This window comes from Hippichthys cyanospilos, chromosome 2 (assembly GCF_059441005.1).
Source record: "Hippichthys cyanospilos isolate Australia breed blue-spotted pipefish chromosome 2, RoL_Hcya_1.0, whole genome shotgun sequence".
NCBI lineage: Eukaryota > Metazoa > Chordata > Actinopteri > Syngnathiformes > Syngnathidae > Hippichthys > Hippichthys cyanospilos.
The window spans coordinates 26,313,251-26,325,339 of NC_142370.1; the positions used below are offsets into that span (position 1 = coordinate 26,313,251).

Consider the following 12,089-nt stretch of genomic DNA (forward strand, 5'->3'; position numbering starts at 1 on the left):
TATCTAGTGCAACATGATGGTAATCCAGAAAGGCAAATTATACGAGCGTCATTGTGAGGATTCAACAGTAATTTCAGTGCAGGAAAACGAGCACAACAAAGTAAAGCCATCAAGTGCTGGGGCAAAGACTTGTCATATATAAGCAGGGACTCTACAGGTGCAATCCTGTAGATTTAAGAGCAGACCCTGGGTGAACTTGGTCAGGGTCTTCCTTGTAAACCTCATGGCTCATGGTCTGATCTCCATCAGCATTCCAAGGCCCACTTTAAGATCCAAAATCCTACACAAGCAACCGTACAGTCACGAATGAGTTCTGTTTCACACAATCCCAGCACCGTAACTGGTTCCAGACCCAGTTTCTGACTTCAAACACTGTAAACAAGTTATATTTAAGGCAGTCCTTTTCAACTTTTATCCAATGACAAAAGCCCCCCCCCCCCCAATCCCAGAGGCACAACATTCTCAGTGCATATAAAGCTCACACACCTCACGAACAAAACACCCTCCTGCACCACTTAACAGAGCTCTTCTGTATGTGCGTCCATGACACAACCAAACAAAATTGTTCCAATGTAAACATACATGGTGCCTTCTGTTCTGCTTGTGCACACAAACATTTCGTAGAGCAATTCAAATTAAGGAGACGATGGCTAGTCAAGATTTCTCAGCACCTGTTCCTTTTTTTTTTTTAATAATAATTTGGAGGAAATCCCCCAAGAAGGCACTTTTAAAGCAAAATCACATTTTGCCAGACGATTCAATATGAGAGTGCAACTTATCATATTACATAATTCGCCGCAATAAACTTTTAAATGCATCTGGTTCTGCTTCTGTTCACCAAACTGGTTTTACATGGAGCCTTGTATTCCAATTACAATGAAATTGAATTTCTAAAACTTCAATTGGAATATTTTTTTTTTAAATTAACAAGGTGTTACTTTCACAATTACTGTACAAAATAGACAACTGATCTCAGTCTTTGTAAATGACTTGATATTTGCACGCATCTGCACATCATCAACTGATAAAACAGATGTTCTGATCAAATGTAGAGGTACAGTGTTCCCTCGTTTTTCGCGGTTAGTCGGGACTGAAAACCCCCTGCTAAAAGTATGAAACCCCCCTCTGGCTTCCAAGAATTTTCATGCATGTTTATGTGGGTAAGTGAATTTTTTAAAATGGGAAAAGTATTTATACTTTACATATTTGAGAAAAACATTACTGCAGTACAGATATTTTCTTAAATCATTCATTATTAAACCTTAAATAGTAACTGTACTGCTATCCATTGCCGTTTCGGGCAGGAGTGGATTACAGCTCCTGGACAGGATCGGATTACAACTCCTTCCCTCACTGGTCAATGTCACGCCGGGAGCCAATCACGTGTCTTGTCGGCGTGCCCGTGAGTTGATTGACTGATTATCTGGCATTCTCACAGTGAAACTCACACGTGAGTGAGAACACCGGCAGAAGGAGAGTGATGAGGACGAAAGAAAGCGTTGGGAAGATTTTACCTACAGTGCTTTTGTAATTCATTTGAATTTCGAGCGTTAACTCTGCTCCCCTGTTATGTTTGGTTAGCTATGGGCTCTACTCTAGGTTGACGTCCATGGAGTGCAATTAAAACCAACTCATCTGCTTGGCACGCAGGAAACCTTCACAGTGCGTCCCTCGGCAATATAGCTTTTTTTAAATGAAAAAAAAGAACACAAAGCATCGAGGGCACGAAAGATAGACCGCGAAGTAGCGAGGGAACACTGTATATTGTACTTCAACGCCGCATCAGGATGGATCAGGTCACATGTAAACGGTTGACCAGAGATCTTCAATTGGAATGACACAACGGTCGGCATGTAAGACGATATAGATTAAAAAAAGAAAAATTCTCATTTTCACACAAGGGATATAAAGCATGATCCGGTGCAGAGCAAACATGAGCCCACGACACTCCCAATGATTCCTCTCACCCCTTCCAGCTTTCCTTAGGCCAGTCGGTGCTCTCCGCGACTCATATGCGAGGAAAACTCATAGCGGTCCCGGCTGCAGTGCCCACAGATGTTGCACTCAAAGGGCTGGTGGAAGCCGTGACAGCCCATGTGGATGGTGAACATAACATGGTCCAGGAAGAGGATGCGGCAGTGGTGGCATTGGAAATAACGCATGGGCCGGCCGTCCCTGTCCAAAACTTGGACTTTCTCCCTGGACAGAAGCGGAAAGCCAGTGCTCCTCTTCACTGGGGTGGGAGGTGAAGGGCACATGCTGTCCCATTCTGGGTCCGTCTCTTTAGCCTGGCCGAAGCTTGAGTTGGATAGGCTGTAGGACAGTGCCTGGGTTTGGTAGTGGAGGTGCTGGTTGTTGTTGGAGGTATGTGTGTGGACAGCGGCCCTTGTGCTGAGGTCTTCTGCCGTGCTCTCTGTATCTGTCGAGTCAGGACATCCGTTGGGTGAGGTGTTGAGGCTATGAACTGAAGGGTGAGCTGACTCTTGACTCGACACGCCAAGAGGCACCATCGAATGTCCACCCGTGGTTCCTTGAAGAGGCACGTTGCTGTTAGCGGAGCCCATAACTGAGTGTAACTCAGATGAAAAGGCAAGATGAAGCACGCCGTTGCCTCGTTTGCTCCTGGTGTCTTGCAGAGGTAGCCCACTCAGACCAGTTGAATCTTCAGCCGGCTGGGGGTTCAGATGCTCCCCTTCCCTCTCTGAACCAGAGGACAGGTCACAAGGCGCTTCGAGCAGGTCAAGGCGGATGTGCTTCTCAGCTGGGGACACCAAATACAGTGAAAGTCAATGGACTGAGTTTTTACACAACAGGCTCTATGGACAACGTAGCATAAAAAGCGGCGTACCCGGCCGGGTTTTATGCTGACGCAAGCCTCGATTCATTTGTTTTGGTATTTGGTTCCTCCCTGTTTACCATGCTTGGCTTTCAGACAGACTGAGCACTTGGCAGGGAAATAATACCCAATGTATTTTTTTTTTCAAATTATGTGAAAGGTGTAGGACTGAGCTATCAACATGCAGACATGCACCCGTAAATCTAATCTCTTCTGTTTTTTTAAAGAGTTTGTATTTTGTAACTTCATCTTTGTCAACAACAAAGACATTGTATCGTTTTTTCCCACCATGCTACTCAAGCCTGACCATCGTGAAAGCCCAATCATGAGGACTTGCTTATACTGATACAAGCAGCTAATTATAAACCATTAAACGCAGAATTAGTTTTTACAATGGCAATAGAAGTGAAATTATTGCAACTATAACTGTATGAAATACAATACACACTATATTAAATATTTTATGGAAAATAATTAATTATACTTCTATACTTGAATATATACTTAAATATACTTCTAATCAAATCAAAAAGGAAAATTTACCCAGAAACCTCTGTGGCGTTGACCTCTTACGCTTTGTGAGGCTAACAGCTAATCTATCCAGAAACTGTGGTTTCTCATTGGATATGATCGGGGTGGGTTTAGCCAATGTTTCCTTATTTAGAGACTGATCACCTGCAAACAAAAAACATTATGACTGTCTTTGCACAAACATTGTTAATTTACCGGCCGTACTAAATCCCCGCACAGACACTTTTTGGTTGGAATATAATCTGGGTCTTACTCTGTTGTACTGTCTTTGAGTTGACTGCTGTCATCTCATCCTGGCTCTTACAAAAACTGTGGCAACGGTCAAAATGATCCTCCAATGTGCTCTGTTGTTTGTAGCTGCGACTACAGTAGATGCACTTGAAAGGCTTTCCTCCCAGTGGCGAAGAAACTGCAATTATAATATTCAAAACCCAAGGTTAAATGACCTGTAAACAAGACGGTAGCTAGTGAAATAACACGATTTTACAATATATTTTAACATTTATATCAATGAATTACCCCTTTCCCTTCCACAAATAATTATTGTTTAACCTGCCATCACAATATCCTCTTCCAGTAAAAGACAGCAACCCAATCCCCAGATCCAGTTTATAAGAACCTTTTCACCGGGAAGTAATCTTGGAGAAGACTTGTTTCAGTGGTGATAATTTGCAAGCAAGATTTCCTTTGTTCACAAACGACTCAATGTCATATTGTATAGAGAATTATAACAAATATTCTCTTGATAGGTGAATACAAATAATGTTGAGTTCCATCAAGGTGATGGAGTAAGGGCCACTTACTGTTTGCTCATAAGCACACTGTATGTTTTTAATTCCTTAAAAAAAATCTTTGCAAAGATAATCATGCTAAGTAGCAAGGGAACGCTGTCATTCATAATGTCAAAAGCAGTTCTCTACTGTCGTTTTTATTGTGTACGTACAGTTTTTAGATTTGGCTCTACAGTAAATAGAATGTGGACGCGTTCTACCTGCGTGCGTACGAAGATGTCCGGCTAGAGCGTCTCTCCGCCGACAAGCGTAGTTGCAAATTGGGCATTTGAAAGGTTTTTCTCCAGAATGCAATTTGATGTGGCGTAACAAGTTGCCCTTTTGGGTGAAGGAAGCTCCACACTGCTTACATTGGAAAGGCCTCTCACCTGACAACAAACGTGAACACTCTCTTAGACGATAGACTTTTATCGCAGGCGCTAACTGTTGGCTAGGATCTGGTCACCTGTATGGCTACGCTTGTGCACCATCAGCACATTGGGTCCGATGCAGATGATCCCACATACGTCACATTGGAGCTTTCCACTGGGGAGTCGGACGGGTCCAGGCGAGGCACTTTTCGAAGTGACCAGCTCAGTGTAAAGATTCGCTTGTCCAAGCCCAACGTGCTCTGCGCTCCCTTCCTCCATCGGCTCTATTCCCTCATGCCCACTTTTACCATGTCCAAGAGGCCCTCTGTTGTTTGGCTGTGGTGGTCTATCTTCATTGCACAGCTCCACCTTGATGGAGTTTTCTGAAAAGGGAACATCAAATGTACATTTATAAATACACTTCAAGAAAATATCAAAACAACCTGCGTGAGAAAGTTGAAAACAAACCTGCAAAGGAGCAGCGGGTCAAGGATTGTTGCTTGTCTGGGTCGTATAAGTCCTGCTCCGTCGATGACTCTGGGACATTGCCTGAATGAGACAGGAAAGTAAAAGTTAGCTTCCTGGCTGTATCATTCAATGTTCAAGTTATTCTGTAAGGCTACCTGATGCATGAGAGCATCCATTGCAGTCATCGGCATTCATTCTTTCACCAGATGCCTGCATCTACTCAACGAAAGAAAAAAAAATCATGGATCAATGATACGGCGTATCCAATTTTAATTCTGCATTGCGTTCTAGAAGTCATTTAAAACACTTGAGGTCTTCAGGAATCTATCCAATAACTGTAAGGAACCAATTTGCAGCCACTGTTTGTAAGCAGTGGCAAACACAAACTAAGGACTCTGTGACATGGTCACAAGATTGAACCCGCAAACTCTGTGTTGGGAGTCCACCACTTACCACTTACACCGCTGATTGGCTCATGAATATGAATATGAATTTTTCTTTTTTTGTCAAGAGGGACTGAAGAATGGCAAAGATGAAATCATTGGCTAAAATTAGTGGCAAAAGTAAAAGTAAAAGTAAGTGGAACTTGGAAGTGATTTGTATGGAAGTGGTCCGATGTCAAAGGAAAAGCTCTCAAGATTCTCAAGAATTTTTTTTTCTTGAACAAGGACAGAGAAGGTATTAATGTGCTCATTTTCAGTAAACAGGGTTTGTACAGATTAGGAAATTTAGATGCACATCTGCAACAGGTCAAGAATGTGAGTTGTTGCTGACAATAGTAAATTGGACCACATTACACAGGTGCTGAAATATCTACATGGCCTTTCTGTGAGTTAGGGATTAGATTTTAAAATCTTACTGGTGGTCTATAAAGCTCTAAATGGCCGTGGATCGAAATATATAGGTCTTTTCATTCCTGAGAGACATCCGGCAACAAAGTGAAGTAACCTTTGTTTATTTTTATGCTCCTTGACCACCTGAGATCTACTCAAACTATCAGCACTTTTAAACATGACCAGAATATTACGTTGATCATTTTCTTTTTCACAAGGGTGTATGAAAGCAAATAGGCCTGAGTCGGGTTTGGATGCCTATCAACAGGGAATTGTTGGGTGTGGGGTGTGTGTCTGTGTGTGTGTGTGTGTGTGTGTGTGTGTGTGTGTGGGGGGGGGGGGGGGGTAATACAGAGCTGCAGTATTTTTCTTTGCAAAGAAAAATATTAATTTAAAAAACCTGCAATAAAATTTGATAATACGCAGAAAAAAAATCAATCACGGTGACACAGAGGAAGAATAGTTTGATTCCAGCTCTGGCCTTCACCCGGACTCCAGGTTCCTCCCACACTCTAAATTTTCTTTAGGTGTGATTGTGAGTGTAAATGGTTGTTGCTTTTTGTGTATGCTGTGCCTGACTGTCCCTATACCCGAAGATGGCTAGGATAAGCACCAGCATGCCATCGACCCCAGTGAGGATAAGTGGGTAAAGAAAATGGATGGATATTCCAACCCAACATGATTTTATCATATATATGATATAAGTATGTAAATCATAGAGCAAATAACCAATAATTGTATTGTATAGGGTATGCATGGCTAACAGGACTGACAGGTTTTGCAGCCATTTTTGTGCTATGGTTACTTTGTGATCTTGTAGATATAGTGTAATGGTGGAAGGGTTGCAAACTGTGGTCTCTGAGACATCGTGGTGGGTGTATTTCAAAATTGTTGCATTCTATTTGTTCATCATTAGAAAGCACTCAATTCTACACACTTTATGGCTTTAACTTAATCCATCCGTTTCGTGTCCTTTCTCTTTTCAACATTTTGTCTTATCCCTTCATTGATTTTGCTGTTGTGGCGGGCCTTTATCTTGATTTTCAATTTTTCATTTAATCCCCCCCACATACATGAAAAAAAATCTCTGTGATGATTATAGCTGCATTTCCATTATTTAGCCTATATGAGGAGTGTATGTTCATGTGAAACAGATTTGACGATTCCGCTGTGAAACACTTAAAGCAGATTTGCTAACAATGTCATCAAACATGGGCAATTCCAGTCAACAATGGAGGTATTCAGCCTTGGTGGAAGTCAATTAGAGCGAGCATGTCACGAAATTATCATCGTATAGCGATGGTAAATCTGCACCTTGCGCATATATGCGTAGGGATGCGGTGAGACTAAAAAAAAGAACGTGAAAATGCTGCCTCTGACCGCTTGGAGAGCAAGCAACAGGCGCGGATGCAGACGCGCCAGTCACACCAGGGCACGGCTGGGTGGGGGGGCAGAGGGGAAAGGGGTGCACTGGAGTGCCAGTTCTTGACTGACAATCGTTCATCTCGGCGGGAGCGCGACAGTGCGCTTTCTGTCTCCAAATAACTAACTGGCCAGCACACACAAAGGCTATTTGACCACTTGTTTGAGCCGCTCGGCGCGTTGCGTTGTTACGGATGGCCGCAAAACACCGCGTTTGGACGGCTAAAACGGCTGCGTGTCACATGATTCATATTGACTGCACGCATGCGGCTGTCATCTGGTATCGAGCACGTTCAAGTGTCGGCGCTGCCATGCAATGTTTCTTCAATGTTTCTAGCGCGCCGTTGCTATGGCAGCAGAGCACACGACGAATGGCATTCACCCGCGATCAACTCCCGCGGAAAAAAAATTCTTGCAAATGATGGTTGATGGAAGCTGCTCTCGCATCAGCGAGCGCCGTGGTAATTCTGCAGAGCGCTTCCTTACCTGGTCACCGCTCGTTCTTTCCCTCTTTATAAGTGTCTGGATAGTGGTTTGTTTTCAAAGCGACGTCAGCATCGCTCGGATTTTTTTTTTTTTTTTTTTTTTTACCTGGGAACCCCAAACAACTTCCGGGCCGCAGATTGTCGAAGGCATCGATTCGCATAAATATGTAGATGCTAATGGATTAGTAGGCCTTAAGATCAAGACAAAATTCTTTCTGAGCGTGTGATTTTTTTTTTGTTTTATATTCCTGATTGGCTTTTTATTTATAGCTGATTAAATTGTGACAACACTACATCATTAAATTGTACATGAAATAACATTCATATGAACGGTAAACAATACAAAGAGTTGTATACAAGTTGTCATATAAAACAAGAGGGTAATTTTTAAAGCAGCCTATACAATATTCGGTACTGTACAACGTCAGAATAAAATAGCTCAGAGGGTATATAAAAATTGCCACAAGATAGCAGCAAAGTACAGTTTTGAAAATAGACCCACTGGATTAGTCGCAAGTGCAATCGAACTGTCAAGTTAATATTTTGTAGGTGTGACTAAGATATATGATGTACTCGTTTATGAATTTGTACCTGGCTGTTGACAATATGTTGAGTATCATCCAGTCAACCGATGGACAAATTAAAAATTCAATGCGATTACATTTGACAAGTAGAAGGATTCTCTAGTAAGAAAGGCAACAAATGTATGTTTTCCACTGACAATGAAAATGACAATGGGGTCCTCCTGTGCCAACTCATTGGTGCCTGCCACTCTCAGGAACTATGTAAAACGGCGGGGCCTATGGCGCCGTAGAAGAACCTCATATGCCTCTTGGATCTTCACAAATGTGGCTTCAGCATCTTTGCTGGGGTTGTGGTCTGGGTGCCAAGTCTTGGCAAGGTCTCTATAGCCATGAGTTATCTCTTCAAGAGAGGCCTGCGTTCCCAACGATAAAACCTGCATAATGCAAACAAAATATAGCAACAAGATTATGTTTACAAATTAGAGAAGAGGCCAAGCAGTGTCTTGAAACCCTTTGAGCTGAATTTTGGTGCTTCTATTGTAAAATGCCAAAACACACGGATTACAGTACAAAACAGCACAGAAATTGAGATAGCACAGTACAGTATAACCTTACCAAAAGGGATGCGATTACACACCTGCAGTGCCTCTTTTTCTCGCTCAGTGTAATCTTTGATGAATATTTCCAACATCTTCTTCAAGGCCTCTTCATAATAGCCACCACCAGTCAAGAAACACATGAAGCGATACGGCATTAAAAGAATGTACTCCAACACACTTCGGAGCCAAGGGAGGAACCAAAAAATATCCAGCAGTGTTGTCATACAGTCAGACAGGTAATACAAAGTGGCAGTGGTGTTATGGAAAACACAATAGGCCAATGGTGCAGAGAAGGCCAGCCAAGCGAGACTCAGCCTGAAAAGACGTGGGCCTAAAATGCAAAACAGATTTCCATTAAATTAAATTAAATGATTTCAAGAGAGTGAAGCGTTTTTCTCCTACCGAGTTCCTGTGTTGTCCCTGTTGGCCGTGGCTTCTTGTACATGCGGTGCTGTATGGCAGTGACACTGGCTGCCAAGCTAATGGGCAGAGGGGATAAAGTGCTGCCATAGAATATCGGGGAGGTTATGAAGCTAGCTGTGAGTGTTTTTTGTAGATCAGAGGTCTGTTGGCCAACAGTGGACACCAGATGCACCCCTGCACCCACACATAAAGGGAGAACAATCAAGTAGAAGAACTTGAGGGAGTTTAGTCCAATAAGTGCCACTGTGCCAAAGTAGATCCCAACACACACCTGGCCAGCAAATCTAACTGGATTTACTGGTGGAGGGATGTTGTTGGAGGGTGTTCTCTTCTCCGTCCCTGCATCTTGATTGGCTTCACCCACATACGCTGGAATACGTATAATCTCTCTGATCCAGCCAATGCCGAAACCTCCCAGGGTTAGCATCCATAACAGAGCATGGCTGTCTCTTCCTAAATATAAATGGTGAAGGCCAAAAAGACCACCCACTGCCCACAGGGCATATGTTACCATGACACTTTTGACCATCTTGTGACCCCTGATCACCGCTGCTATAGGTGAAAATTAGGCATGTTCAAGCAGATTACCTGTAGGGGGGAAGACAAAAAAAGTCAAATTTCAAGTCAAAAGTCTATGAATTTGATAAAAGTGTCTTTTGTTTATTTGTTGGTGTTTGCATCAAAATAAATATAAACTTGTGGATTTTTTTACACTGTCCCTCCAAATGCGTTACGCCAGTGTCTGTGTTAAAATATTTGTTGTTTAAAGGATTATAACAGAGACACTGATGCTATTGACTGATGCGTATATATATATATATATATATATATATATATATATATATATATATATATATATATATATATATATATATACACACACATTGAATGGGACATGAATGGCAGCCAAATCCACTACCGTTGATGCCCCCTGCTGGAAAGTATGGCTGTACGCATGTTGTCTCGACAAAATTGTTTCCATAGCTCTTAAACAATGAGACCAGAAGCTTCTTTCATGCAGTTTTTCTTGATAAAACATATGTATTTTTCCTTCTCAGCACCAACTGTACATTTTGATGATAAACATTCAGTAGTAAGGTAAAGCTATGTTGTGTCAAATACTCAGTGTATATTCTTGTACAGTGGAACCTCGATTTAACAGGCCCAAGTAGTACTCTCAAGTTTACTCAAAACGCCACTTTGTGCAGTTGCTGAAGTCTGTTCATCTCACTATGGACCACCGTTGTTACTTACTTGACCTGTGACGCAATCAACAGGTATCTAAAATATTTGCCCCCAAATCAAAGCAAAAATTTGAAAGTTAATTGTCATTTGTCATGCCTTGAAAAACTCACATCAGGTCACTTGTATCACTAGGCACCAGTGAAACATTAAAATGAGGGTAGTCGATTGCAGTTTTACTAATTAAGGAGTTCACTACTCTGAACAGCAACAAGACGTCACATAACAAAAACAAACCTAAACAAACCATTTCTATTCAATTAATTTACTGTTTAACTAATGTAAGCCAAGTGTTTTCTCATATTCTTGCTACTTACTGAGTCGAGATCTTGAAATGCATCAGATGATCAATTCTTTTCAGTTCTTCTACTGTTGGTTTATGTTGTTGCAACAGATTGGACTTTGGATCATGGCAATGAAACTCAGCACGTGATATACAAAATTTACCACCCGTGATCGGCCCAGTGGATAAGATAGTCACTCTCAGGCCATTATTTGCTCTACATGTTATATTGTTCTTAAATTGTAATATCATTGAGGGTACAGTAACATAAACTAAAACAAAAAACATTAGATAGATAGATAGATAGATAGATAGATAGATAGATAGATAGATAGATAGATAGATAGATAGATAGATAGATAGATAGATAGATAGATAGATAGATAGATAGATAGATAGATAGATAGATAGATAGATAGATAGATAGATAGATAGATGTCAAATTTTTTAGGTTTCCTACACTCTTGCACGTCACGGCACGTTATGGAGGCCAGATGCTACTGGGGTCGCCAAGGACTATGCAGAGCCTCAGAGCCTTTTCTGTGACATGCCCATTTCTTTGAAAAGACCTTCCTTTCTGTCCAAATTTAAAACGTGTCTTATGTAAGACACATTTGTATTCGTTGGCTTAGCAGGATGAAACGTAGCATATTGTAATTTTGTTTTGTTTTAATTTTATTTGACATAATTTGTGTTTACTATCTATTGTTTTGTTGCTGATTATTCGTTTATGTTATTTACTTTTTGTTTTCATTGTGTAGATTACTAATTTTACCCAAAAATTGTACAACAATTTGTGCGCATCAATGACTGTTCAAAAGATAGATAAGTGCCCTATCCATATAGTATTTGCAAGGGTTGAAACAAGTTGCAGGTATATTTTGACGAAGGAATAGAACCTAGACATACACCTGATTTCAAACATGTTTAATTAAACCACAGACAAACAAATCACGCATATGTATGGAGGCAGAAATGCAATGACAGTAAAATATATTTACCATTTGAGATTTTGCCCAAGGTGACGCTTCAGCCGTGACATTATTGTTATTAATGCCAAATCCATCCATCCCTACTGTCAGTAATAATAAATTAAAAAAAAAAAAAAGTCAGAATATTTACTTCATAGCCCACTTATATCTTTAAATTTAGATTTTCGGTTCTCAAACGAAGATTCTGTTTCTTCTATCCACTGCCAACAGATGGCAGTTCAGGAAAGCGATGTAGCTAGTGCGTGCATGCGCCGACATGTTTAATAAGAAAACTAAGTCAACTCATTGGCTAGCCACGTTTTTTTTTTTT

The 12,089-nt window shown here is 41.2% G+C and overlaps 2 protein-coding genes across 2 annotated transcripts; both read right to left on the reverse strand.

The window, feature by feature from the left end:
* Positions 1-456: 456 nt before the first annotated feature.
* On the reverse strand, positions 457-7,793 carry ikzf4 (IKAROS family zinc finger 4). The gene is made up of 8 exons (XM_088408077.1): positions 7,718-7,793; positions 5,132-5,192; positions 4,977-5,057; positions 4,604-4,891; positions 4,359-4,526; positions 3,621-3,776; positions 3,380-3,511; positions 457-2,761 (listed from the first exon to the last, which is right to left on the reverse strand). Exons 2-8 carry the CDS (start codon positions 5,190-5,192, stop codon positions 1,983-1,985), a joined length of 1,665 nt encoding a protein of 554 aa, XP_088264203.1. The 5' UTR covers positions 7,718-7,793; the 3' UTR covers positions 457-1,982.
* Positions 7,794-7,955: 162 nt separating this feature from the next.
* On the reverse strand, positions 7,956-10,889 carry dnajc22 (DnaJ (Hsp40) homolog, subfamily C, member 22). The gene is made up of 4 exons (XM_088408109.1): positions 10,822-10,889; positions 9,242-9,850; positions 8,878-9,170; positions 7,956-8,674 (listed from the first exon to the last, which is right to left on the reverse strand). Exons 2-4 carry the CDS (start codon positions 9,789-9,791, stop codon positions 8,498-8,500), a joined length of 1,020 nt encoding a protein of 339 aa, XP_088264235.1. The 5' UTR covers positions 9,792-9,850; positions 10,822-10,889; the 3' UTR covers positions 7,956-8,497.
* Positions 10,890-12,089: the final 1,200 nt, after the last annotated feature.